We start from the raw sequence: 27,833 nt of genomic DNA on the forward strand, positions 1-27,833 counted from the left end.
TCTCCTCAGTCACTCTCTCCCTCTCCCAGCCCCAGGCAGCCAGGGATAGGCTTTGAGCCTACAGATTAGTTTCGCCTCTTCCAGAACGTCATATAAATGTTATCCTAAGCTCTTCTGTATCTGGCTTCCTTCCCTCTATGTTTTTGAGATTCGTTTACATTGCTTCGTGATCAGTAATTTGTTCTTTGGTAGGTGCCAAGTGTGTTCCACGGTGGAGGGGAGCGCGGTGGCTCCGTGTTCTCCAGTTAGGCATGTGGGTTCTCCTGCTCCAGTGCGAGACTCTTCTAAACACAGCTGCTACAAAATCGCTGTGAAGTCTTTGTGTGGACATATGTTTTCATTTCTCATTTCTCATCTGTGATGACCCAGAAGTAGAAATGCAGGGTCATATGGCAAGGGCATATTTAAGTTTAAAAAAAAAAACCCAAAAACGATTTCCTAAAGTGACTGTACCATTTTGCATCCCCACCAGCAGTGTATGAGAGTTTCAGTGCCCCTACAGCCACACCAGCATTTAGTGTTGTCAATCTTTTGAATTTTAGCTATTCCAGTGGCTGTGCGGAGTCCTCATTTTGTAGTTGAACGTTACCACTTACTTGTATAGTCCCCTCTTGAGGGGTTTCCAGCCCTTCTGCTGTTATGAACCATGCTGTGATGGATAATTTTATATACACACTAATTTGTGAGATGATTTCCTACAAGTGGGATTCCTTGGGCCACTTTACGGTTGCACCAGCAATATCTAGAGTGTTCTTTTGCCCACAGCCTTACCAACACAGTTCTCAGACTGTGATATTTGCCTGTCTGAATGAAGGTGAAAGTGCAGTCTCTCTCTCTCTCTCTCTCTCTCTCTCTTATTTTTTTTTAGAAAGAGAGAATCTTTTTTATGATTTATTTATTTATTTATTTATTTATTTATTTTTGAGAGAGAGAGAGCGAGCACAAGCAGGGGAGTGGCAGAGGGAGAGAGGGAGAATCCCAAGCAGGCTCCACACTGTCAGTGCAGAGCTGATGCAGGGCTTGAACTCACGAACTGTGAGATCATGACCTGAGCTGAAATCAAGAGTCAGATGCCTAACCAACTGAGACACCCAGGTGCCTCGAAAGTGCAGTCTTAATTTGCATTTCTCTTAGCAATGACCTCAAATAATTGTTCAAACATTTAAGAATCATTTGTAGTTCCTATACCCTGAATTGCCTGTTCACATCCTTGGCTCATGTTTGTATTGAGCTGTTGGTCTTTCTCTTAACAACTTGAAGGAACTCTTTATATATAAGAGGTATTAATCTTTTGTCTGGAATATGAGTCGCAAATAATTTTCTTTTTAAAAAAAATTTTTTTTTCAACATTTATTTATTTTTGGGACAGAGAGAGACAGAGCATGAACGGGGGAGGGGCAGAGAGAGAGGGAGACACAGAATCGGAAACAGGCTCCAGGCTCTGAGCCATCAGCCCAGAGCCTGACGCGGGGCTCGAACTCACGGACCGCGAGATGGTGACCTGGCTGAAGTCGGACGCTTAACCAACTGCGCCACCCAGGCGCCCTGCAAATAATTTTCAGTTTGTGAAATGTACTCAGCCTGTCGTGTGTGGCTTTAGTTCAGCTATTTCCATTGATAAATAGCATCCAATTGTGTGAATGTAACATCTGTTTTCCCCATTGATTCTACTGTTGCTGGACATTAGTTAGGGTGGTTCCTAGTTTTGAGATGTTACCAAAAATGCTGCTGTGGACATTTATGTGCATGTATCTTTAGCTTCCTGCCTTCATCCCTTTACTAGTTTCCCCTCGGAGCACAGCCTTACTTCGCTTGCCTCTGAAACCTCATTTTGGGGAACAAGACTTAATATAGACTTAGATGGCTTTGGTCACGCTGGAAGCTCTAGTGTGGAGAGGCTGGAGAGGCATCAAGCCCTCCCTCTGTGGGTGATGAAATAGGGTCACCACGGGTGCTGAAAGTGACAGAGCACCCCACCCCCTTGCAGCACAGAACTCCCTGATCCTCCTGTTAGATGAGCCAGGGGGGCAGAAAGCAAGGCATCCTGTCATACCCTGGGTCCGTTTTTGCTATCGCTTCTCTTAGGGAGGATTTGGGGAAGAATCGGGGTGGACAGAGGGACCTAGGCTTCCATCTCGAACCAGGAGCACACCTAGAGATTCCAAAACAAATGTAGATCCTGAGAAAGGGGAAATTGTGGAGATACAGTCCTAACCCTGGTAAAGGGGTCCTGAGGAGGAAGAAGAAAGAGGCAACTAAGAAAGCCCCAGAGATCACAGAGACAGGACAACGCCAAGTGTGCAGCCTGGCAGGGCCTGGCAGGGCTTAGAGGCGGCTTGAGCCCTAAATGAGCTGGGGGCCAGGATTGCAGAGCAGACTCCCAGAGTAGCCACACTCTGAACACGGAGGGGAGACTTCAATGTGGACATCAGGGAGAGAAGGCAAGATCCTCTCCTCTCTGGCAAGAAATCAGTGAACTGGTGAGCTTCTATTCCCACTACAGACCTAGGCTTTGGTGCCTCCTTGTCAAGGGGTTCTTCCTGACCCAAAGCCTGGGTTGCTGTCCCCTGCATATACTTCTCCCTGCATCATATATCACACAGCAGTGTGGTTGTCCATTTCCTTGTCTGTCTCCCCCAGACCCTGAGCTCCATGGGGTATAGGACCATGCCTTTATTTAGTGCCTGGCACAGGCCAAGGCACACAGTCAGTGCTAATAAAACAAGGTGGGCATGTAGCCTAAGAGCCATGTGGGGATTGGAGTCATCCTTGCAAAGTGGATGCCTCCCAAACCCAGATGAGCTATGTCCAAGTATATCCGAGGAATTTTCTGTTGAAATCTCAGAGCACTATTTATATTTGAGGTCGCAGAGGAGGGGGTGGGACCATTGAACCAAAGTGGAGGAAGAGGGATCCTAGAAGTGCGACTGTGGGAAAGATGATTTCCCAAGGGACTTGCCAGAGTCACTCTCCACAGGGCCACTGGGGAGTACCCTGGGAAGGAGGCGAACCAGTAAGAGTTAAATCTTTGTGAGTGCTCACGTAATGGGTGACACACACCATCTGTAAACAAGACTCATTCTGAAGAGTGACCCAGAACAGGGTGACCATAAACATTCTCGTACAAGTCTCACAGTGAATGTAAACCTTTAGTCCTTTTGCATAAATGCCCAGGGATGGAATTTCAGGGTCATAGGGAAGAGTATTTTAGCTGTCATAGACAATGTCAGACAGTTTTCTGAAGTCATCATATATTCTATAGGACTCCATTTATATAAAGTTCGAAAACAGGCCAATCAAATCTATGGTGTTAGACATCAGGACAGTAGCTACCTTAGGGTTGGTTGCCCCTGGGAGGGGGCTGAAGGGAGACTCTGGGGAGCTGGCAATGGTCTGTTTCTTGCTCTGGGTGCTGTTTACATGTGTGTGTACCTTTTTGGGAAAGTCATTAAGTTTACAGTTTTCTGTATGTGGGTCACACTTGAATTAGAAGTTTATTTTTAAAGTCTTGAGGTGCCTCAGACCTCTGGGGGTGGACAACTAACCCCTCTGAGGACCTTCCAATCCCAGATGGACCTGTTCCCTTGGAGATGCACAGAAGCAGTCCTCCCCTTACCCTCTCTTCCCCAGACAGCCCAAAAACATCCGGCTGCATTTGGCTTGCTCTCCCTCTGTCCCACCTCTGGATTTAGTGCACATTTTCCACCCTCTCACTTGACAACAGTGTAGAAAAACCAGTGTTTACTAAGTGTTCACCTACTGCATGCCAAGTGAGGTGCTGGGCATCTGGACGCACGTGGATGCGTGAGCAGCGCCCAGAGCCTCAAGGAGCAGGAGAGGGCGCAAAGCGCTTGAGGGTAAGGTAGCCTGTGGTAAATGTCATGTAATTTGCACTTGCCGGCCCCCTCTGTCAGACAGTCTCCCAGAAAGAGATTCACATTTGGGTCTTGTGTTCCAGTGCAGCAGTTTGGGTTGCGAGAAAGAGACTCACTCCAGTTATGTCACAGGATGGATGTTTATTGGGAGGACATGCCAGACAGGCCCCCAGGAAGAGTCTGGCAATCATGCATTACAAGGACTAGAACCTGGGACCAGGAAGCTTCCAGCTGTGGCTACATGGAGCTTACCTGGCCTCCAGTTTCTTCCCCAACCTGTTAGCGCCCAATGACAACTCCCCACTACTCTCCATGTTTCTCAGCTCAAATTCCAGGGGAGGTCTTTGCTCCCCTTACCGTCTGCCACCGGGCTATGAGGGGAGTCAATAGCCCACCCAAGAACTGGCTCCTCTCATGCACTGACTTCATGGAGCAACTTATACCTTCTTTGTGACCCTCATTCAACCTGAAAGCCCTGGGCACACAAGCTTCCAAGAAGAGCGAGTGAGCTCATGTGATCATGGAGAGGAATGCACCTAGAGTAGAATCGAGAGTGCTCTCCACTCTCCCTGGAGGTACGAATGGGGGCATCTCTTCCAGGGGCCTGATGAAATGCCTGCTCAGGCAACTGGATTGCCTGCATGCCCTCTCCCTAGGGATCACCAAACCCTCTTGATTTCCTCAGTCTTGATATGTGAGAGGGACTAACTCCTCTGGGAAGCCCATGGACAGAATGACCAGGGACACATCCTGGCCTTGGGCAGAAGGACACTAAAAACGAGGCCTGCTGGAGGCATTGTCACCAATGTTAGAAGTCTCAGGGATGAGTCCATGGTTGGGAGTCCTTTGGAAATAGAATAAAAACGGTATTTCCCAGAATCCTTTGCAGCTTGGGGCAGCCATGTGACTAAACTCTAGCTGATGGGAAGTGAGTGGAAGTGACAAGCAACTTCTGGGCTGTGTCCACAATGGGAAGGTATGTGCCTGCAATGTCCACTTTTTCTCCTTCTTGTGTGTGAACAGAGTGGGGCCACCATGAACCTCACAACCAAAGGTAACATTTTAGGGATGGAGAAAAATAAGATAGATGGATCCAGAGTTCCAACACCTTAAACTACCATAGCATACCCAGACTCATATGGGAAAGAAAAAGAAAGTTCCCTCATGTTGAAGTTACTGTATTTGGTCTCTTATTACAGCAGCCTAACTTCTATTCTAGCCAATACAGAGTGCCTAAGCCAGTCTGTGAGGATGTAGAAATATTCATTTCTTTTCTAATCCATCCAAAAAGTCCACAGTGGGCTTGGGGGAAAATATGTGAGGGGCAGTCCATTGGAAGAGAAAAGGAAAGATGAGATCCAGGGAAAAGGAACAGAGAAGTTGACAACATGACCAGTCCGTTTCTCCTCAGAGTCCTCGGGGGTCAGCCCCTCTTGGGTAGATTAGGGTGCCCCTTCACCTATCACTGCCCATTTTTCTTGGCAAGAGGTTTGGAGCCAGGTCACAGAAAGTCAGATGTTGCAGAATTGTTTTCACAGAGGCAGGCAGGACTCAGTGCTACCTTGTTCACGAAGCCTGCGTCATTGCAGATTCTGGTGACCTCCTCCTCCTGAGGGTAGGCAATGCTACAGGTCAGCTCAGGGGTGGAGCACAGGACAAGGTCCCACATGTGGCTGCATCAGGACCACTGAGCTTCCCTCAGAGAAAACCCTGGTCACATGAGGACTCTGGGAGCGGTCATCACCTGACCTCTAACTCTGGTGGGCGGTCCCCCAGACCTCAAGCCATGTGTAGGGATCCCAAGGGGATTGGTGAGCATGTGCCTGGCTGGCCATGAGGCTACGAGCCCTGGCCCACCAAATGGATTATCTAGAGAGGGGATACATCACAGGGAAGGGAAAACAGACTTTCACCCCTGCCCAGGTGATCGGCAGACTCAGGAGTGGGAAAGAGAGACCCCAAAACACAGGTGGGGTTCTGTGTTCCAAGAGGTGTCTTGGATGTGGAGGTGATGCTGCTAAGTTCAGAAGGTCTGCCCCAGTCACCCAGCCAGCAGGTCCCATAGAGAACCAGTCACGCTGGCCTACGGTATGCCCAAAGAAGTGCCCAGTGAGCAAACCCGCGACTGCTGTGGGCCCCAGTCAGAATGTGGCTCCCCTATCTTCTCAGGGGTCTCTGGGTTCTCCATATTCTCTCCCTAGCCCCAGGGGCCATCCTGTATATGACGGTCTCTAGGTGCCAACCTTGCGCTGTGGGTTAGTTAGGCATTGTGTCTGCTTGTGCCCACATGGTGAATGGATACCTGTGCCGTCTCCTTCTGAGAATCCATCTCAACCAAATTCTCACCCACGCTCGCCTTACGAAAATGCCTCCTGCAACGCAAGAGTGGACTCAGAGGGTCTCTCCCCTCCCCCTGCCTCCCCTCCTCTCCCAACCCCCAGTGCTTAGCCCCAGACTGCTCACTGCACAGAGCAGTGGGAGCATTGTGGGGAAGGGGGGTGCCTTATCTTTCTTCCTTCCCAGCACTTTCTTTACACAGACAGGGTCCAGATAAAGAAAGAAGAAAACCATAGCAAGATGGATATAAAGAGGATTCTAGAAGTGATTCCCAAATTTGGAGCAGTGGGAGAAAGAGAGACAGGCTAGAGAGTATGGAGCCTGTGAATTTGGTAGGAATGACACAAGGGAATGTTGGGGGGCAAGGGGAGGACGAGGTGACCCCATCACCCCCAGCTCTGAACCCACCTCCAGGCGTAGAAGGCCCCCAGGCCCAACAACAGGAAGAGGAGGCCCACCAGCAGCCCCAGGACCCAGAGTAGCTTCTGGAACAGACTCAGGCGGTGCAGAGCTGGAACACAAGGGTGAGGCTGAGGTGGCACCTATGACTCCAGGCCTCCAATCCTCCCTCCCAAGGTGACTCCCCAAAGATGAAAACTGCTCTAGCTTTCACTTTATCTCAGAAGCCCCCTCCATGCAAAGGCGCTTCAGGCAACCAGTCTGGACTAGTCACACAAACTGATTACAGCAGAAGGGATTCAGGGAAGACCTCAGAAGGAAGCCTTTGGACCCGAGAGCTGGGCCTCTGTGCAGAGGGGCCTGGGAGACGGACGCTCCACCTACCTCTGGTTCCAAAGTAGGTGGAGGCAGATGCAGAGCCCAGGGCATTGGAGGCAGAGCACACGTATTCCCCCTGGTCGCTGGGCCTCAGCTCCTCCATGTCCACCCTCAAGACATTGGCAGTGGCCGTGACACGGATGTGTGGCTCTGCAGGAGCACCCCAGGCCTGGCTGGAGGCCACCAGCCTACTGCCGAGGTGGAGGCTCAGGCTGGCTAGGGGCTCGCTGTCCACTCGGCAGTCCAAGATGCCCTGGATGCCCCCCTCCGGCTCCACAAAGACCGTCATAGTGGGCATCGTGGGAGGGTCTATGGGAATACAGGGAGTGTGATGATGGCTGCAAATCCTCCCCTCCCTGTACCCAGGCAAGATGACTTTGCTGCTCTTCCCATTAAGAGGTAGAGCCGACCCCCCCCCCTCCCCGCCCACCACCACTCCTTGATCTGTGACTTGCTTTGACCACTAGAAAGCAGAAGGGGCTTTATGTGACTTCAGGGCTAGACCTCAAGGGGCCTCGCAGCTTCTGCCCTCCTGCGAACACAGTCACGTGGGAAGCCCGGGCCAGCATGCTGGACAACGTGTGGCGGCCTGGCCAGCAGCCAGCCCCTGGATGAAGCCCCTGCCAGCCATGAGGATGAAGCCATCCTAGGCTGTCTAGCTTCGGCTCAGCCACTGGACAACTGCAGCCACATGAGGTGAGGCCAGCGGGAGACCTGCCCAGCTCAGCCCGGCCCCCATTTCTGACCCACGGAACTGTGAGCAAATAAAATGGCTGTCATTTTATGCTCTATGTTTTGGAGTGGCTTGTTAGTACAGCCATATCGGACTGACAGCATGGCGCCTTCATGAGGAATGGAGTAAGGGACCAAGGCTGATGAGGGCCTATTGTATGCCAGGCACTCTGCATGCCATTATCTCCTATGCTCCTCGCGGGATGAGGGGACTGATACGTCATGCATGAGGAAACCAAGGCATGGGTACCCAAGATCACACAATCAGTGAGCGGGAGTCCTCCCACCCGGGACTCCATACCTGCAAGGTCTTTGCTCTTTGCAGACAGAAGAGAAGGAAGACCTGAGGTGGGCATGTGAGGTGTGGACAGACGAGGTGGGGGAGGGGGTCATACTCACATAGCACCCGGAGCATGACTGGAGCAGAGGTTGTGGTCCCACTGGGGTGTTGGGCCCGGCAGTGGTACACCCCAGCTTGGGCACGGGCCACGTGGGTGAAGGCAAGGGTGGGTCCAGGCTTCACGTGCAGTCGCTGGCCATTCCAGAACCAAGCGAAGGTGGAGTTGCCTATGGGCCCAGGACCACCAGGGAGGCGACAGCTCAGGTTCAGCGGTGCACCCTCAGGCACGTCCAGCCCTGGCTCGGCCACCACACGTGCACCTGCGGGCCAAGGACCAGGAGGTCGTCAGGGATCAGCAGGCCTGTGGGAGCTGGAGCCTCTGGGTAGGATCTTGGCATCTGAGAGCCTTCTGTGCATTACGGGAAGGTCCGTTCTGATATGGGGCTCTCAAAGGTGAGACCGTGTCTCTCCCATAAGACTGAGATCTCTGAGAACAAGGCTGTCTCTTATCCTCGCACTGGGGACCTCCAGGACAGGGCTGCGTGTCTCTCTTAACAAACCAGACTTTCCGATGGATGAGGTTGTGTTCTGTTCTCAGATTGGACTCCCCAAAGGTAGGGCTCCACCTCATCCCTGAAGGTAGAGCTTGTGTCTCTCTTCCCACCCCAGCTTCCCCAGGGCAGGCCTGTGCCCCCACCCCAAGTTGGGTTCTGTGACGGTGGGGTTATGCCTTGCCCGCATCCAAGGTCCCCTTGGCACAGCTACAGCTCCACCCTCGTAGGGGGCTCTCCAAGGGCAAGGCTGTCTCTCCCCTTCAGACTGGGCACCTGCCTCCAGGAGAGCTGTTTCTCTTCCATCAGATGGGGCACGGCTAGATCCACCCATTCTGGTCAGCCTGCCCCCTCTTGCAGGAGCTCCAGCCCTCACAGACACATAGCCCCGCTGCGCCTGCGCCCCTTCCCCTCCCCCTTCTCCCACTCACCTTCTGCCTGCAGCTGCCCTGTGGTGTTGACTGAACCCAGGAAGTTGTGGGCTGTGCACACATAGGTGTCCTTGTCACCTGAGGGTACCTCTTGCACCTGCAGCCGCAGGGCATTGCGGGCCACCTGGATATGGCCTGTCCCCGATGCCAAGCCGTCAACCCCATGGCTGGTGGCCAGAACTTTGCCATCACGGAACAGAGCCAGCTCAGCAGGTGGCTCGCTGTCCACGGTGCACTGTACCACGGTCATGGGGCTCGCCCTCGAGTCCCGAAACGACGACAGGACAACATCCCGAGGGGCATCTGGTGGCAGGATAAGACATAGTTGGAGGCCTTGTTAAGAAACCCTGTACCATGGCCTACCTGCCTGGCACTGGTGAGGCTGAAGCCTCTGGACAAATGGTCACTTCCTAGAAGTGACAAGTTCTCAGGAGTCTTGTGGACAGACTCCTCCAGGCAGGCTTCACAGGACCCTAGGGTCTCTTTTCTCACCACCTATGTCCTTCTTTTCCCAAGTGCCCATTCCAAGGTCCACTGCAGTCCTGTGTCCACCCCTACGAAGGCCCAGAAGTGCCCTCCACCCGCCCTCATCCTCGGCACCCCCAGCCAAGGACCCCTGCTCACAGTGGACTTGCAGGGCTGTGGGCCGGGAGCTGCGTGTGCCCTGGGCATCCCGGACCTGGCAGGTGTAGGCGCCCGCATGAGCCCGTGTAGCTGCTGGGATCGAGAGAGAGGCAGCTGGGCCCTCCTGCAGCCAACGGCTGTTGTGGTACCAGGCATAGAGAGTGGGTGGGTGGGCAGCAGGGTCTTTACAGGTCACCGTGACGGGGGCCCCCTCGGGCACAGCAGCTGATGGAGACAGGGTCACCCGCACACCTGTACCAAGGAGAGCGGGGTTAGCTAGGCCCAGCCGGATCCCACAGCTGGTCCCTCCCCTGGTGGGCTTGGCATGCCCTGCCTCACCTTCTAGCCGCAGTTCCAGGGATGCATTGGCCTGGCCCAGAGGACTGTGGGCAGAGCAACTGTAGAGACCCTCATCGCTGGGCCGGGGCTCCCACAGCTCCAGACGCAGGGTGTTGGGGACAGAGGCTGTGGTCGAGGAGGCCAGGAGGCGGCCAGCGTGCCTGAGGGCCAGCTGGGCGGCTGGGTGGCTGTCCACAGTGCACAGTACCAGGGCCAGCCGTCCACCACGGCTCTCGAGAAGGTAGGTCAGGCGCAGGCTGCGGGGTGCGTCTACAGGGACACCAAAGGAAACAGTTCAGAGGACTGCAGCCGGGAGGCTAGTTGGCGGGTGGCATTCAAAACCAGGAGGGCCCTGGCTCCCTACCCCAAGGGCCCCCGATTACCCAATCTATGGCCCCTGCTCCAGTGCCGAGAGAGAACCTATCTCTTCTCACCCTCAACTCGGTGTTCCTTGTTCTGAGCTTCATCGGACAGATGGGGACTGTTTCTGGGTTGGACATCTGTGGGACTCTGGCCATGCCCTGATCCCTTGTTGCCCCACCCTGCATCCAACCAGACTCACAGAGGACATCCAGAATGACAGGTCTGGAGAGGCGGGGTGCCCGGCCAGGCGTCAGCACACCACAGCGGTAGGAGGCAGCATCCGTGACTGTGACATTGGGCAGAAGGATGGAGTGGGCCCCTGGGCGCTGCTGCCCGTCCTGGTACCATATGTAGGTGAGCTGGGTCTGGTTGGTGGTCCACACAAGACAGGTCAGGTTCACCAGCTGCCCTTCCTGCACGATGGCCTTGGGCCACACCTGCACACTCACAGCTGGGGAGAGAGAAGGGCAGGGGGACGCTGGAGAGTTGTGAAGCTGGGTAAGCCAGCCACCTGTCTCCATGTCAGCCTCTGAGAGGCACAGATGGCCCGCCTGTAAACGAGCCTCAAGGTCGAGCTTGGGAAACAGCTCGCCCTCTCTCGTGGTCCCAGGCAGAGTTCTGTAGAGCCCTGGAGTGCCCTGAGCCCTCCCTGATCCTGGTGGGGGGCACATGGGAGAACACAAGCCTCCCCTGTCCCGTGGTGTTTCCTCCTTTCTCTTGATTAGCTTTATCCTCTGGGCATCAGGCAACCTTCTGTCTGTTTGTTTTTTTAATGTTTTATTTATCTTTGAGAGAGAGACACACACATAGCACGAGTGGGGGAGGGGCAGAGAGAGAGGGAGACACAGAATCCGAAGCAGGCTCCAGGCTCTGAGTTGTCAGTACAGAGCCCCACGCGGGGCTCGAACCCACGAACTGTGAGAACACGAGCCGAAGTCGAACACTTGACTGAGCCACCCAGGCACCCCTGCAAACTTCTGTTTTTAAAAAAGACTCTTCCAGGTGCCTGGGCAGCTCAGTCGGTTAAGCATCTGACTCTTGATTTCAGCTCAGGTCACGATCTCACGGTCTGTGAGATTGAGTCCCATGTCGGGCTCTGCACTGATAGCATGGAGCCTGCTTGTGATTCTCTCTCTCTCTCTCTCTCTCTCTCTCTCAAAATAAATTTAAAATGTTTAAAAAATGAAAAAATAAAACAGGTTATTCCATGAAACCCAAGTCTGGAAATTGCTGCCCTTAAAGGGGGGGTGGGAATGGAGACAGTCCTTATGTTCAGCCCACCTGCTGTGCCTCAGGCTTCCAGAACCCTCTCCAGCCTCCTCTCCTCTCTTAAAGGAGCCATCCATGCACACACTCACATCCCCACACTGACCCTGGGCATCGAAGTTGGCAGAGGCTGAGGTCTGGCCCAAGGTGTTGGTGGCCTGGCAGGTGTAGATGCCCTCATCCTCCAGTGCCGCATTGTGGATCTCCAGGCGTAGGGTGTTGGGGGCCACAGCCACCTGCAGCCGCGGAGAGCTGCTTGCAAGTTCCCCCACACCTTGTAGGGTAGAGGCCACGAGGTGGTCCCCGTGGAGCAGTCGCAGCTGGGCTGGAGGGTCACTGTTCACACGGCACAGGAAGAGGCCCAGTCGCCCAGGGCCTGTGTCCATCAGGGTGGTGAGCGTGGCCTGGCGAGGGGCATCTACAGGACGTGGGGAGTGGTCAGGGCGCCTGGGCTCCCCCAACCCCTCCCCCAGCTGTGCCCTTGTTTCCTTCACCCCCGAAGAAACATGGACAGGATGAAAGCTTACAGGACACGTGGAGGATGACAGGGGCGGCCTGGCTCGTGGTGGCTGAGCCTGAAGACTGGGCTTGGCAATGGTACGCCCCAGCTTGACTCACAGTAATGGCTGCAAAGTGGAGCGTGGCCGAGTTCGACTCCGGGAGGGGCTGGCCATCCCGATACCAGAGGTATGAGGTCCCCTGCAGGACCCCTGTGGGCACCTGGCATCTCAAGACCACAGCCTGGCCCTCCCGGAGCTCGGGCGATGGTGACACCTGGACCCAGGCTCCTGTGGGGAGAAACCAAGAGCAGGTGAGGGCTCTCCACCATACCCTCCCACAGTCTAGGGATGTATGTGCACACCAGGACTGCATGACCTCAATCCTATGTCCAGGAGCCATAGCTTACCTACCACACCACCACCAAGGGCCCCAGTTCAGCTCCATGCCTCCTCCTGTCCTGTTGCCAACTCGCTTGCACTGGGTCTATCCCGGCCTTTACCACCTACCACCTTGAGCCACAGTTTTGTTCTGTCAGTCATATCTCACCTACCAGAAGGTGAGCCTAGTGCGGGCCCAGCCTATATGACCTGTAACCCAGTGCCAGGCACAGCACCTGCACATGTTAGCTCTTGGCAAATGCTGGTTTGACCCCCTGAAGCACTGAAATGGGAGGGGTTGAGGCCGCGCCAAGAGCCTGGTCCTGATACTGATCTGGACCCAGCATGGGTGGCCGAGGACTTGGAGGGAAAGTTAGCCACTATGTGGTCTTGAGTCCTCTCCAGGCCTGCTCTGCACCCAGGCTCCAAGTCATGAGAGCCCATGAACTGGGAGGACCAAGCAAAGGGCTGTCCGGGTGCCCCCTGGGTCCCAGGCAGGACGAGGCTGGGGTGGGGAGCAAGGAGGTGGGGTAGCTGGAGTGGTGGGAGCACAGGCTGTGCCTGGAATCAGAACCAAATCAATCCAGAGCTAGCTAGTCATGTGACCATGAGCAAGCTCCTGAAACTCTGACCCTCAGTGTCTCTTCCAGTGAAATGGGTATGATAAATAAGAAAAGACATATAGAACCAAAGCCCAAGGACAGTGCTCGAAAATTGATGTTTGTCATCGTGGGAGAAAAAAAAGGGTGTTTTTTTCATTGGCCTTTGCAGCCTTATGGGTATTAACTTTCCTCTTTCTTGGCTTATTCACTTAGGGAGGATTTTTACAGAAGAATACATGTATATCAATGTATATGTGTATATATTTCTATGTATACATGTATGTGCATATTCATATTCACACACATACATTACGCACATGTATGCATAGTATAGGTGTCTTCGGTTTTGTATGAAAATTCTTATGTAACAAAATTATATTATAAAAGAAGTTTCTGACAGAAGCGCTCCAAACAAGCAAGCCACCTGATGCAACTGCCACTGCCCCCTAGTGGTTAGCACAGTTATTGCAAGTGAAAATATCTGGCTGGAGACAAAGGGAGGCCTGCTGGGTAGCTAAAAACTCCCTTAACCTGGAAAAGACTCACATCTCTGCACAAAATCCACATGACCCAGCCCAAAGTCTGGCTAGAACAGCCCTCAGGGGGTCTACCACGTCTTTAGAGAACTGACATTCACCTTGGACCTGAAAGAAGAGGGAGCTATTGGTGGATCCAAGGGCATTTGTGGCCTCACATCGGTAGCTTCCGGAGTCCTCCAAGTTCAAGTCTCGGACCTCTAGCTTCAGGGAGTTGGCTGTGGCTTTGACCTGGAGGCGGCCATGGTGTGGGAGCAGGGGCCCCAGGCTGGTGGCCAGGAGGCGCTCCCCATGGAACAGGGCCAGCTGGGCCACAGGGCGACTGTCCACAGTGCAAATGAACACAGCTACATGGCCCTCGCCCACATCCAGGAGGGCTGACAACTTTGGAGGTTCTGGAGGATCTGCAGACAGGAAGGAGGTCAGGCCACCCCCAGTACAACTCACCACAGTCCAGCTGCCCCTGTGTGCCCCTCCCCCTCCACACACACAGGTCAGACATGCCCTTGTCCACTCCCCAGCCACGCTCTGACCCCCCAAACCCAACCCTACCCTGTTCCCTCCCACTGACCACTCCCTCACCCCCTGAGTACCCACTCTGCCCTTGCCCATCACTCACAGAGCACACTCAGGACCACTGGGGTGGAGAGCTGGGCCCCAGCCTCGGTGAGAATGCGGCAGGCATAGAGGGCAGCATCTGTTCTGGCCACAGGCAGCAGCGTCACGGTCTCCAGGGGGCCTTGGGCCCACAACGCCCCATTCCGGAACCAGGAGAAGTTGGCAGGACCGCTGGCCTCCCGGTTCACACTGCAGGTCAGGTTGGCCGCGGTGCCCTCTCGCAGCGTGCGCGATGGTGTGATGACCAGAATAGTGGCTGGAGAGCAGGCAGCACGGGCCAGCTGAGACAGGCTTTACCCTGACCACTTCCCCCGTGGGGTCGGAGTCCAGCCTCCCAGCCTGGAGAAGGCAGGAATGAGACCCCCTGGGCTTCCCATGGGGCAGGGGAGCAAAGCAAGCTCCCGCTGCTGAATGGAGGTGGTTTCAGCTAATAGACCCTCCTTGGGGAGCCAGGGGTGGCAGGGTCCCGAGTACCAGCCCCTGACCCTGAGCCACCCATTCCCTGCCATGACTCACCTTGGGCATCAAAGGTTGCAGAGGCAGAGGTGTTGCCCAGTGCATTGCTGGCCTCACACAGGTACACACCCTCATCCTCCAACACTGGGTCACGAATCTCCACACGCAGCAGGTTGGGGGCTCTGGTGACCTTTAGGTGTTGAGAACAACCCCCACAGCCCAATGGCAGAGAAGAAGAGGCCACAACATGGTCCCCGTGGAGCAGTCGAAGCTGGGCGGGGGGGTTGCTGTCCACACGGCACAAGAGGAGTCCTTGACGTGTAGCCCCAACCCCTGTGGCGTCAGGGTCCAGCTGGGCAGTGAGTGTGGGCTGGCGTGGGGCATCTATAGGGAGGAAGAGCATAAGCATTCATCCCATGGCCTCCACCAGGATCGTACAGGTCCACTCAAAGCTGGCTAGCCACACTAAACAAAGGCATGTGCTTAAAGTTGCCATAAACAGCTGTGTAGGTTGTGCACTGCACAAGGACAACCAAACCGGGGTAGGAGAAAGGCAGCCCATGCCCCTCATGCTAAGCTGTGCCATAGTGCTATACTGAGTCTTCCCAGAGGAAGGAATGCCATTTTTCTAGCTTGGACAAGGCTGTCATATGGGCTAGCATAACGTCATGTGCTTCTGACACGCTGAAGGTTGGCCCCTCAGGCTAACATGGGGCACCCACTCTTAACAGGACACAGTCCCTATGCTGAGAAGTTCTGCCTTCGTGGCTGTGGGAGCTTGTGAGGGCACAGCCTATGAGTGTGTACACATATATGGAAGCATGGTGTCCAAGGTCCCAGCCCAGGAGGACAAAGCCCGGACATGCTGCCCAACGATGCACTTGAGGCTAGAGGCAGAGGGCCCTGGAGGGGCTGGGGTTGGGGGGTGGGACGTAGGGAAGTAGAGAAAGCCCCAGCTTTGTTCTCCACATTTCAGCCCTGGGTGGAGAGCTCTATGGTTCGCAGACCTGCGGCTGCCTTCCTGATCTAGACCCCGGAGCAAGGCAGCAGCAGGAGGGCCCGAGGGAGGCGGGGGGCGGGGGGGGGGGGTGGCTGGCGGGCTGACCCTCCCCACGGCAGGCAGGGGCTGGTGGGAAGACCGCTCACAGAGCACAGTGAGGATGGCGGAGGAAGAGGGGCCGCTGGCACTGTGGCCATCCTTGGCCTGACAGTAGTAAGAGCCGGTGTCGGTGCTGGAGGCCGCAGGGAGATGAAAGCTGCTGCTGGGCCCCTCGAAAAGCAGGGCTCCATTCCGGTACCAGGAGAAGCGGATGTCAGGCGTCGGGCTCAGACCACTCCTGCAGCTCAGTGTCACTCCTTGCCCTTCTACCACTTCTGCTGTGGGGCTGATGAGGAGGTGGGCCACTGGCAAAAGAGGGAGTAAGGGAGGATCAGGTCCCCCGCACACCGGCAGCTTCGTGCCACCTGCTGCAGGAAGGCCTCCAGGGTTCACCTCTCCCCACATGACTACAGGCAGGTCTGGGCTTCACGGCATCAGCTCTGTGAATCTCTTGGTATCAGGGGGGGGTTGTCCTTGAATGCCGATTCTGATCTATGGGTAGTAGCTGGCTGCAGCATGGTTGAGAAGGATTGGGAGCCAGAGCCCGGACTTACATCACGAACCTGGCTTGATCGATTAGCTCCGGTCTGTCATGGCCCCAGCAGGAGGGAATGGCAGTACATCCTTCAAGATGTGGAAGCCCCTGTTTTTCCATTTTCCCTCCTGCATCTGACTCCTAACAGAGCCTGCCCCAAACATTTGATACATAAAAAACAGATGGATATGAAGGACCCTTCAAGTTCAGAGACAAAATGTGTACATAAGGAATAATGCCACCTGCCATGTTTCTCTTTTGCCTTGGCCTCAGGAACCTCCCAGGTTGGGATGACGGTATAGTCCAGATCTTTGATGTGATTTTTTAAAATTATTATTATTATTTTTTTTACCAAACAGCTTGGTCAGCCCCTCAGCTGAGCGCTCTGGACTCCTGGGAGGAAGAGATCAGAGCAGCCCACCTCCTCAGGCTCCCTCCACCAGCCTCCCTGTGCCTGTCTTACCTTTGGCCTGGAAGTCCAGGGTGGAGGATGAATTCCCAAGGGAGTTGGTGGCTGAGCACGTGTATTTCCCACTGTCGCCTGGCTGCAAGTCTCGGATCTCCAGGTTCAGGGAGTTGGGGTTGGAGAAGACACTGAAGCGCGAGCTGTGGTCCCCCTCCCCTGGGGTGGAGGCCAGGATGAGGCCATTGTGTGACAGCACCAGGGTGGCCACGGGCTCGCTGACCACCGAGCAGTGGAAGAGGCCCACCAGCCCCTCCTGCGTCTCCAAGAAGGCAGTTAGGTCCGGCACAAGGGGCGGGTCTGTGTGGAGACAGATGGGTGATGGTCATCCTCAGACAGGGACAATCCCTGGACTGACCCTGCACCTCCTTTGTCCCACAATGCCCTGTGAAGGGGCAACCCCCGAGCTCTTGAGTGCCTGTTGAACACTTTTGTCCCTGGGCTGAGCAAATCACTTTGTCTTCTTGGCCAATAAGCGTCGCAACCCTGTGAATGTGGATCAGGGGCCCCACTTTAAAGATGGGAAGACTGGGGGTGCCTGGGTGGCTCGGTTTGTTAAGCAACCAACTACAGCTCAGGTCATGATCTCTCGGTTTGTGAGTTCGAGCCCCGCGTCGGGCTCTGTGCTGACAGCTCAGAGCCTGGAGCTTGCTTTGGATTCTGTGTCCCCCTCTCTCTGTGATCCTCCCCCACTCACACTCTGCCTCTCTCTCTCTCTCAAAAATAAATAAAGATTTTTTTAAAAGGGGAGAATAAAGAGACTTAACAACTGAATGAAATTCAGGATCCTGGCTTAGATCTTGGACCAGAAAAAAAAAATTGCCATAAAGGACATGATGGGGTCAAATATGGGCTGTAGATTAAAAAATATTGCTCTATCAATATTATCAATTGTATCAATATTAAATGGCTTGGCTGTGATCAGTGTACTGTGGTTATGTATGAGAATGACCTTTGGATATACACGCTGAGGAGTTAAGGGCTAGAGGGACATCATCTACAATTTTGAGAATGTAAACATGTAGATATGCGAACTGGTGCAGCCACTCTGGAAAACGGTATGGAGGTTCCTCAAAAAATTAAAAACAGAACTACCCTACGACCCAGCAATTGCACTACTAGGTATTTATCCAAAGGATACAGGGGTGCTCTCTTGAAGGGCGACATGAACCCCAATGTTTATAGCAGCACTATCAACAATAGCCAACAGATGGAAAGAGCCCAATGTCCATCAACTGACAAATGGATAAAGATGTGGTATATGTATATACAATAAACAAATACAGCAATAAAAAGAATGAAATCTTGCCATTTACAATAACGTGGATGGAATTAGTGTATTGTGCTAAATGAAATAGGTCAGTCAGAGACAGACAAATATCACGCTTTCACTCATATGTGGAATTTAAGATACAAAACAGATGAACGTAAAGGAGGGGAAGCAAAAATAACATAAAAAAACAGGGAGGGAGACAAACCATAAGAGACACAGCTGAAGTACAGAGAACAAACTGAGGGTTGCTGGCAGGGTTTGGGGTGGGGGGATGGGTTAAATGGGCAAGGGGCATTAAGGAGGACGCTTGTTTGGATGAGTGATGAATCACTAAAATTATTATTACACTATATGTTGTTATTACACTCTATGTTAACTAACTTGGATGTAAATTTAAAAAAAACATCTTTTTAACATTTATACATTATTGAGAGACAGAGAGAGACAAAGCATGAGCAGGGGAGGGGCAGAAAGAGGAGGAGACACAGAATCTGAAGCAGGCTCCAGGCTCTGAGCTGTCAGCACAGACCCCGACGTGGGGCTCGAACTCACAAACCACGAGATCATGACCTGAGCCGAAGTCGGACGCTTAACCGACTGAGCCACCCAGGAGCCCCTGGATGTAAATTTTTAAAAATTTTTAAAATATCGATTCTCGGCCTTTTGGCTATGATCAGGTGTCGTCTCTGTTCTTGTCAGTTTAATATCTGATACGTCCTCTATCTGAGGACAATATATTACTTGGATTTTTGGAGCAGGGAGATGGAGTAGGAGCTTGCTCCGTCCACTCCACACATCGACCTGGTATTGCAGCACTTCCAGGAACGGTGCACACACAAAAATAAATAAATAACGGTTAAAAATAAATTGAAAAGAAGAATGTAAGCACGTGGCTAACAGATACGTGACAGCCAACTGGTAGATGTCTATACATACAGCGTATATACATATGGGATGCCCATGTATATGTTTACATAGAAAATGCGTGTACACTTTTGCATATATATGTATATATACACATGTGTAATACACACGTATATGCATACTTGTGCGTATGCACATATATATACATACACACATATATTTAAAGAGAGAGAGCGAACGTACCAAACTGTTAACAAATGGGGACACTAAGGTAAAGGCAGGTGGTCATTCCTTGTGTTCTCCTTGCAACTTTTCGCAAGCTTAACTTGTTTCAAAATGAAAGCATTCTAAAAAAGGAGGAAATTGAGGCCCAGAGAGGTCAAAGCGTGCCCGGTTATGCAGAGCTGGGACATGAGCTCAAGGCCAACCAGGCCCAGGACCCTAACCCTCCTGTGGGGGCCCTCGCCCTTTGACCGCCCTTTGACCGGGCTCTGGCAGCATCCGGTGCCCCCCTGTCCTGCCACTTACGGTTGACCACCACGCTGATGGGGCCAGAGCGCTGGCTGCCGTAGGAATTGTGCACCTCGCAGAAGTAGAAGCCGGTATCGGCCCTGGTGGTCGAGTGCAGCTGCAGGGTGTGGCTGTGGGCGTCCTCCAGCAAGACGTGGTTCCTGTACCAGCTGTAGCGCAGCTTGCTGGGTGCTTCTTTGGGCGTGTTGCAGGTCAGTGTCACCGTCTGGTTCTCTAGGACGGGGCCTGCTGGGCTCACCTGGACCTCAGCCGCTGTGGGGGCAGCATGGGGCACGCGGGGGGATACCCAGCTGACTTCCAGGGCACCGGGGTTGTAGCCAGTCAGCCTAAACCCCTGCATGTTCTGCATCACGCCCCTTCTGCAGCAGAGCCTTCTGGATGGGCACTGCATCTCTTTGTCCTGTTTACAAGGGTTCTCGTGACATCCCACCCTGCCAGGAAGGCTTGTCACCTATCTGAGACAGGGCTAGGACTCCATGCCTGCGTTCCAGGAGGCACCGTGGCCTGGCTCCCTTCAGCAACAGTAGCCTGGATCCCCACCCCCGCCCTCTGGTCAAGACCCAGGTTCACCCAGGACTCACTAAAGACGTGGAGGCTGACGGGGGGCGACATCGTGGAGCCCACGCCATTCCCAGCTTGGCAGGTGTAGACACCGGCATCACCCCAGGCCACCTGGGGCAACTGCAGCACAGGACCCTGGACTTTGAGCTGCGTCCCATCCTTGGCCCACTGCGTGGAACTGACCTCGGGGTAGCTGCTGTTCACCTTGCAGGTGAGTATGACCAGATCACCTGGAAGGATGTTCCGCCCTGAGGGGCTAAGAAGGATCTCCACACCCTTGGGGGCATCTGCAAGTCATGATGGGGGGCATCAGGCGAGGAACCCATGGAGGGCAATGGCAGCCCTTCTCTCCTCTCTCAACCCTCCACCCTAAGGAACCCCATCCTGATAATGGTCAGGCCCATCCCTTCCCCTGTCAGGGCCGGCTCTGCCCCCCAACTCACAAGGAGGTCCTGATTCCTTCCTTTTGCACTGAGGGCTTGACAATTCAGCACTTGGCCTAGCATCCAGCCTACACTGCCTTCCACGGCTTTCTGCCTCGTGACAGCGTCCATTGCCTTCTGTTCTGTTTGGGGACCGTGAGCACCATACCGCCTGCCTAGGTGGCCTGCACAGGACCAGACACCGAATGGAGGGGTCCAAAGGCAGAGTCAAACGAGCTCTGAGAACAGTTAGCCCATGTGTGAGGAAGGTGCCAACCACACAAAACAATTGTGTTTCTATAAATCTTGTTCCAAAGCCTCTCACTACGTAAATATGCTAATAGAAGCTAATATGTTCAAGTGCTTAATCTAGGTAAATAGGCAAATAACAGCAGCTAATGTTTTAGAGTGCTCGGTATGTGCCAAGCACTCCTGCAATTTCCACACCAGTTCCTTGAGATCTGTGAGTCTCCCGAACAGAGGACACGGAGGCTCCGCAGGGCAAGTCACTTGACCAGTTTGCCCCATTTGCTCCTGTGCCTCATGGATCCAGGCAGCCTGGTGCCTGTGAACAGCAGTTGTTCTAGAACAGGCTCTGCCATGTTTTACCGAGACGGGAAGATGCAGAATCAGGTAGAAACTCAGGCTTTCATCCACCACCTCTTTGTGGTGTCTGGGCAATACCCTGATCACCGTGAGTCTGAATAGTCTTAGGCAGGAGAGGGGTGAACCCTCCTACACACACACACACACACACACACAGCGCATCCTCCAGAGCTGGGATAAATCCCAGGGGCCTTGCTGCCTGACCCCCAATTCTCTGGCTCTTTGTGTCTCCCCTTCTCTGCCCAACCTCGCCTCAGGGACAAAAGGTACAAGGAAGCCATTAAATGTGACTCAAAAGGGCTTAGCGGTGTCTCTTGCCCTGCCTGACCCTGGAGGTCCAAGCGTGTCTAGCTTTGCCTCGGGGGTGAGGGCTCTGTTTCCCCAGGCTGGAGGAGGGAACGGTTTCCACTGGGGAAGCCACAGATGTGCCCTCAGTACCAAGGGAGTGGCGCCCAGCACACTCACACTGCACTTGGAGGTGAATCTTGCCCTGAATCTTGTGCTTGGCTACCGAGAGTTGGCATTGCAGGGTCCGGCCATGGTCCTGCCAGGACAGGGGCATATGGAGGGTCCCCAAGTGGCTGATGCCTGTGGGCTCGAGCTTCTGGTGGTTGGAAGTGATGGAGCGCGCGGGGTCCTGGCCTAGCCACTGCAGGCTGATCTGCTCCTCCGGGCACGCGTAGGGAGTGGAGCAGTTGAAGTTGGCCTCCATGCCTTCACGAAGCTCCTCTGGCCAAGCGATCGTGGGCTCCTCGGGCTTCTCTGAGGACAAAGACCAGAGGCTGAGGACTCCTCTTCACCACACATGAGGCCAAACACCCTAGAAAGTCCAGCTGAGGGGCAAGACCTGAGCAGGGTCCTTTAAGAGGAAGGAGAGGCTGCTTTCTATCCCCAGCCCCACTGAGGGTGAATGCAAGGGAGAGGTGGGGCTGGGTTTAGGCCAGGGCTGGTGGGCTCAGGATTGGGGCTGTGAGCCAATGGGGCCAGGAGCAGCTTGGGAGACGCTTCCGGGCAGTAGCTAGGCCACCCTGCCCCTCACCTGTCACGGTGACCACAGTGCCTTTGACATCTGACCAGCGGTTGCCATCACTGATCTCAAAACGGAAGTTGTAGGAGCCCGAATCCTCAGGCTGCAGGTCCTTCAGCAACAGGCTGCATATCCTGTGCTCAGTGTGCCCCAAGAGCTGGGCGCGGCCACGAAAGTGTGCCTCCACCAGCTTGGGGTTCTCCGAGTGGCTCACCACCTGCCTCTTGCCCGAGTAGTCGTAGTACCAGATGGCTGTGATGCCATGGGGCACTTCCACATCAGCTGGGAAGCTGAAGACACAGGGGATGACGAGGCAGGACCCCTTCACGCCCTTCACATCCTGGGGACTGGAGACACCCCACGAGGCCAGGCCTGAGGGTGAGGTGGGACAGAGAGGAGAGTGATGAAGGCCGGGGACCACCACAGGGCCCTCAGATCTGCCCCAGACGAGTCCCCATAACCTGCCCTGCCCCCAGCAAAGCACCCTTGGAGCAACCCCTCTGGATGCCACCCCCCCCCCCCACCGCCCCCGCCGCCAGCCACTGCCTCCCTGGGCCTTCCTTCAATCTCAGCAGACAAACCGGTGACCAGGCACAGTCCAGTCTGCTCGGGCAACGGAGGGCTCGACTCACCAAGGCCAGGCCCTGTGAGATGGGGAAGGCCAGCAAAGTTTACCTGCTGAGATAGATGAGGTCAACTGGAGAAGCTGGATCAGGTAGTCCATGGCAGGTGTGACACTAGTTCTGGTGCCTAAGAGGGTGATGCACACTGTGCTGGTGGGGCATACGGGGGCCTTCTAGGGAAACTCGGGGCACCTCAGCCTCAGAGCCTGCTGAGAGTCCAGCCTTGTGCCCCCCACACGCTATGCTGACCAACCCAGTGAGAGGGCAGGGCAGGGAGCCAGGAGCCCACGTTCCTGACTCAGACTGCCCCGGGGAATGCCTTCACTTGGTGACATGCCCCACAAAGCCCTCTGTGCATCTCTCAGCCCCACCCCAAGTTCTGCTTTCCCAGCCCCTGGAGGACACTCCTCCAGAGCAGATGAACAGCTGTTTCTCCCTCCCCCCCCCCATTTCCCCACCCAACCCAACAGGAACTGGAGCCCAGAGAGGATGGAACCCAGTGAGATTGATGGTTTGAAGTTTGTCTTCTTACCACCAGCCTTACCAACCGTAGTGGGGCTTGACCGAACACTTTCCAAAGTGCTGCCTTTAAGATTTACTTACATCCCCGAAAGGTCCTCATCCTGCTCCCCATTCTGCTCCCATTCCCGGGTCCCCACACACGCACCCTGCCATCTACCCACGGGCTCTCCAGCTGACCAGCTCTGCCCCCACCACAAATGATCTTTGCCTGTTGAAACCTTATTAGGTCTTCAGGGTGCAGCTTGAAGGTGGATTCTAGCTGAAACTTGCCCTTTGGGGTCCCTGTGGCCGCCCCACAGCTACCTCTGTGCTTGCCTCGTCCTTGGAAGCTGGTGACCACCCGCTTCTCAGGAGCTGGGGCTGAGGACATGTGCCCTGAAGCAGTGCAGAGCCCCCTAGGCCTTGCAGTGGTGAGCAAGAGAGAGGTGTGGTCCTTGGGGGCCTAGAGTTGGCGGCTGGGCAAGTCTGGGCACAGGACACAAGAGCCCTGCACAACACATATCCCGCAAACATGAGTTAAATGTCTGCTGTATACCATGCACAAGATGGTGGGCTCTCTGCCACCGAGAGTCCCTGCTAGAAATGAGGCTCTAAAGAGCACCAACGAAGGGGCGCCTGGGTAACTCGGTTGGTTAAGTGTCTGACTTCAGCTCAGCTCATGATCTCATGGTCCATGGGTTCAAGCCTGGTGTTGCGCTGTGTGCTGACAGCTCAGGGCCTGGAGCCTGCCTCGGATTCTGCGTGTGTCTCTCTCTCTGCCCCTCCCCTCCTCGCACTCTGTCTCTTTCTCAAAAAGTGAACAAGCACTAAAAAATTTAAAAAAACAGAGTGCCAAAGATACGAATCTGAGTGGGGAGAAAGGCCAGAAACACTCATAACCAAAACTATAAAACCGTAAAACGATAAAAGAAAACATGGGTGAAAAACACCATGACCTAGGATCAGGCAAGGATTTCTCAAGTATGACACCAAAACACAAGCAACAGAAGGAAAAAAATAGAAAAATTGGACTTGGTCAAATTTGAAAACTTGTGTGCACATCAAAGGACGCTATGAAGAGAGTGAAAAGACAGCCATAGGATGGGAGAAAATATTTGCAAATCATATATCTGATAGGGGATTGATATCTAGAATATATAAAGAACTCTGACAACTCAACCAAAATAGCAACAACAAAACCCCCAAACAATCCAAATTCAGAAACTGGGCCGAGGACTTGAATACACACTTCTCCAAAGATGATACCCAAGTGGCCAAGAAGCCTGATGCTCAACATCATCAGGCAATAGGAAAATGCAAATTAAAACCACAATCAGCTACACTTCACACCCGTTAGAATGGCTACTAACAGGCAAACACAACCAGAAAATAATAAACGCTGCTGGAGATGAAGATGTGGGGAAATTGGAAGCCCTGTGCACTGCTGGTGGGAACTAAAATGGAGCAGCCCCTGTGGAAAATCGTTTGGCGTTTCCTCAAAAAGCCCAGAAATTCCACTTCCAGGCATCTACCCAAAAAAATTTAAGACAGGGACTCAAACAGATACTTGTACACTCATGTTCACAGCCACATTATTCACAATAGCCAAAAGGTAGAAACAATCCAAGTGTCCATCAACAGATGAATGGATAAAAGAGATGTGGTATATCCATACGATAGAATATTATCCAACCATAAAAAGGAACGAAAGTCTGACATAGGTCACAACATGGGCGAACCTCAAAAAATTATCCTAAGTGAAACCAGCCAGATACAAAAGGACAAATATTATGCGATTCTACCTATATGAGGCCCCTGGAGTATGAAGAGTCAAAGAGATAGAAAGCAGAATAGAGGTTACAAGGAGGGGGGCTGGGGAGGAGAGAGTGGGGAGTTAGTGTTTAATGAACACAGAGTCTCTTTTTTGGATGATGAAACATTTCTGGAAATGGAAAGTGGTGATGGTTACACAATATTGTGAATGTACCTAATGCCACTGATTTGTACACTTAAAAGTGGTTAAGACAGTTAAGTTTTATATTAAGTACATTTTACAACATGCACACCAAAACCCATGTTGCAAACTTTGCAATCCTCCCTGGTCCTAAATGCTGACTTGGCAGGGGGAGGGGGGGAGGCTGGGACTGGGGACAGGAAACTCATGACATCTCCCAGCCCCCAGCCCATCAGCCGCAGGGTGGGGCCCAACTGATTTTGGGGGCTACCAGGGGGCACACCTGGGGAGGCGCTGAGCAGACACCCAGGGCCTAGATTGGGGTCTGGATTGCCTGTCAGAATGACAGTGCTTAGCCAAGTGTGAAGGGACAAGGGACATCCTGGCAGGGAGCGTGGCAAAGGCAAAGATGTGAAGGCCAGGAAGAGCATTGTTTCTCAGGGGACCCAGCCCCCTGGCTGGGCTGCTCCAGCAGAGAAGTCTAATCATTTGCTGAGGCTGACTGTCTCCTCCTCTTTCTTTGTGTGGCCCTGGGCCTGCTCCTGTCCCAGGAGGATGTGCCCACACCCTCTATACCTGGTCCCTAGCCACAGGAGAGGCTCATGCTGGCCCAGGCAGTGGCTGTGGCCTGGATGCTGGGCTGAAAGGCAGAACTGGGCATGTGGCGAGGAGGTGTGGGTCTGGGGCCCAGAGCCACACTGGGTAAGAGGGTGAGCTCCACTATAGCCGAGACTTCAATCAGTAAGATAGTGGCATGTTGGCTCCAGTGCCCCTGCTGTTCCCATTTGGTGTTGGGTCATGGAAAGGACAATGCCGAACCAACAGGAGGAATGGTGGGATTTTAGACCTACTGACCGGTAAATGGAAAAGAGACTTTTTGAAACATGTGAGAAGACCCTTTCTAGAACCACCTCAAGTCACAGCATGGAGATGTCACCTGCACTTGGCCCAGCTACAATACCCAAGAGATCAGACCCATCAGAGTGCAACTCGTTGGCTCAACCTCTTCCACCCCAAAGACCAGCCTCATCCCAGAGAGCCTTCCTGGAAAAAGAAGGGGCAAGACAGACCCCAGAAAGGAAGACCTTTGTCTCTATTTGAAAACCTCTTGCTGCAGGTTAGGTGCTCCTAGGGCTTGAATTGAGCTGGGCACCTGGTGTGCACCCTGCGCCCCCTGGTGGTAAGGGGGTGGTGGCCAGTACTGGGGAAGGGAGTCCTGTATTGGGGGACCAGAGCCCCTCAGCCTTGAAACAACCCCTTATTTAAGCAGTGACCACGTGGGAGAGGATTGTTCCCCAGACCTCAGAAAGTTCCTGAGGTTCACTTTGTATCTCCAAGTCTTGGGTGCTCTGAAGACAGGGTTTAAATCCCCACCCCCCAAATTGGTATATGTTGCATCATGGTTGGGCTGAGGTGGCCTGGCACATGGTGGGTGCCCATGTTTGCTGCCTGTGTGAGAGCAAGTGAGTGGCAAAGCCTATGTGAGACCCAGTGTCCTAGGACAACTGGGGAGGGCTGGCTGGGGCCCTGAGTCCCTGACCTCCGATCCCAGACACCAGAAAGAAGGGCAGAGGTAATTTCACTGCAGACAGCTATGCAGGATTCAGTTTCTGTTTCCTAGCACCAGGGCTCTCCCCTCCCTAACTTCCCCATCAGGCTGGAGAACGAGAGAAGTGAGATGACACGGCCATCTGGAGTGTTCTGCCCCCCAGATAGGAAATCAGGGTACAGACGGGCAATTCCAGAGTACGTTATCTTCGTAATAGTGGAAAGCCCCAAATATAAGCCAAAGGTTTCACTTGGAAAGCCATATAATCCATAAACGAGGTCTACTGGGTTGAAATGGGCAGTAGAAATCCCACGTCTCGTTCGCCAATCTGGCTATAAACGCTCAGAGCCCAAGCACCCATTCCCGAAACTGTGCTAGACAGTGCTGGGAGTCCTGCTTGGATGAAGAAGTGGTGATGAAGGAGGCGAGTGGGCCTGGGCTCCCATGAGGGCAAGATGAGGGTTGGGCGGCAGCTGGGCCAGGGTGAAGGAGAAGTTTGGCTGCCATGTGGGATGGAATTGGGTGGACATGGGGAGGAGAGTGATGGGTTGGGGGAGGATGAAGGTCAGGATTGAGGCTGGATGGAGATGATGCATAGGAAATGTTTGGGGTGGAACTGGGGGTGAGGTAGGACTGGAAGTTGGTTGGGATGGGGATTGGGATGGGGGTTGGGGAAGATTTGGGGGCATGGAATGGTTTGGGTAATGAGTGCAGCTTTGATTAGCATCTAGGGCTTGGGTTGGTTCCGGTCCAGCACCCACCCCCAAGACTCCCAAGCAAATCTCAGCCCCGCCCCTCTCCCAGACCTCCTCCCGCATTCCAATGATGGGAATACCTGTTCCACTGAGGGAAGTGGCTGCAAGGCTGGTGAGCGGCAGGACAGGAGAACAGGAAGGAAGGCCAGGTGCTCGTGGTGCTGGTGGCTTCCCAGGGCTCTGCCACCCCAAGAGAGGAGATCCAGCCTCAGAGGTTGCTTCCTCTTTTCCCAAAGCCTCAGCTCTACTGCCCAGCCTGGAGGCTTGTCAGGGAGGCAGCTGCAGGCCTTGCGTAATATCAAGACAGGAAAGACCTCCTAGGCAGGGGAAGGACCCTGGCAAGGC

The 27,833-nt window shown here is 53.8% G+C and overlaps 1 protein-coding gene and 1 non-coding gene across 4 annotated transcripts; one reads left to right on the plus strand and one right to left on the minus strand.

Annotated features, from left to right (window-relative positions):
- Positions 1-10: 10 nt before the first annotated feature.
- Positions 11-27,738, minus strand: SIGLEC1 (sialic acid binding Ig like lectin 1). Of its 3 annotated transcripts, XM_043602794.1 has the most exons (22): positions 27,569-27,738; positions 22,782-22,856; positions 22,119-22,478; positions 21,545-21,841; positions 20,072-20,338; positions 19,488-19,742; positions 16,823-17,122; positions 15,872-16,129; positions 14,786-15,109; positions 14,271-14,525; positions 13,753-14,055; positions 12,163-12,423; positions 11,742-12,053; positions 10,569-10,820; positions 10,007-10,276; positions 9,668-9,919; positions 9,044-9,346; positions 8,121-8,381; positions 6,996-7,298; positions 6,621-6,723; positions 6,178-6,247; positions 5,038-5,484 (listed from the first exon to the last, which is right to left on the minus strand). In XM_043602794.1, the coding sequence occupies exons 2-22, from the start codon at positions 22,828-22,830 to the stop codon at positions 5,377-5,379; spliced, it is 5,163 nt and encodes a 1,720-aa protein (XP_043458729.1). In that variant the 5' UTR covers positions 22,831-22,856; positions 27,569-27,738; the 3' UTR covers positions 5,038-5,376. The 3 variants fall into 3 exon arrangements, with proteins under 3 accessions (XP_043458730.1, XP_043458729.1, XP_043458728.1); XM_043602793.1 differs by lacking the exon at positions 27,569-27,738 and having other exon boundaries at positions 22,782-23,086; XM_043602795.1 differs by lacking the exons at positions 5,038-5,484; positions 6,178-6,247; positions 6,621-6,723; positions 27,569-27,738 and adding exons at positions 11-22; positions 673-675 and having other exon boundaries at positions 6,981-7,298; positions 22,782-23,088.
- On the plus strand, positions 18,743-18,933 carry LOC122467444. The gene has a single exon (XR_006292970.1). It is a non-coding gene; the product is annotated as a U2 spliceosomal RNA (small nuclear RNA).
- Positions 27,739-27,833: the final 95 nt, after the last annotated feature.

This window comes from Prionailurus bengalensis, chromosome A3 (genome assembly GCF_016509475.1).
Source record: "Prionailurus bengalensis isolate Pbe53 chromosome A3, Fcat_Pben_1.1_paternal_pri, whole genome shotgun sequence".
NCBI classification, from domain to species: domain Eukaryota; kingdom Metazoa; phylum Chordata; class Mammalia; order Carnivora; family Felidae; genus Prionailurus; species Prionailurus bengalensis.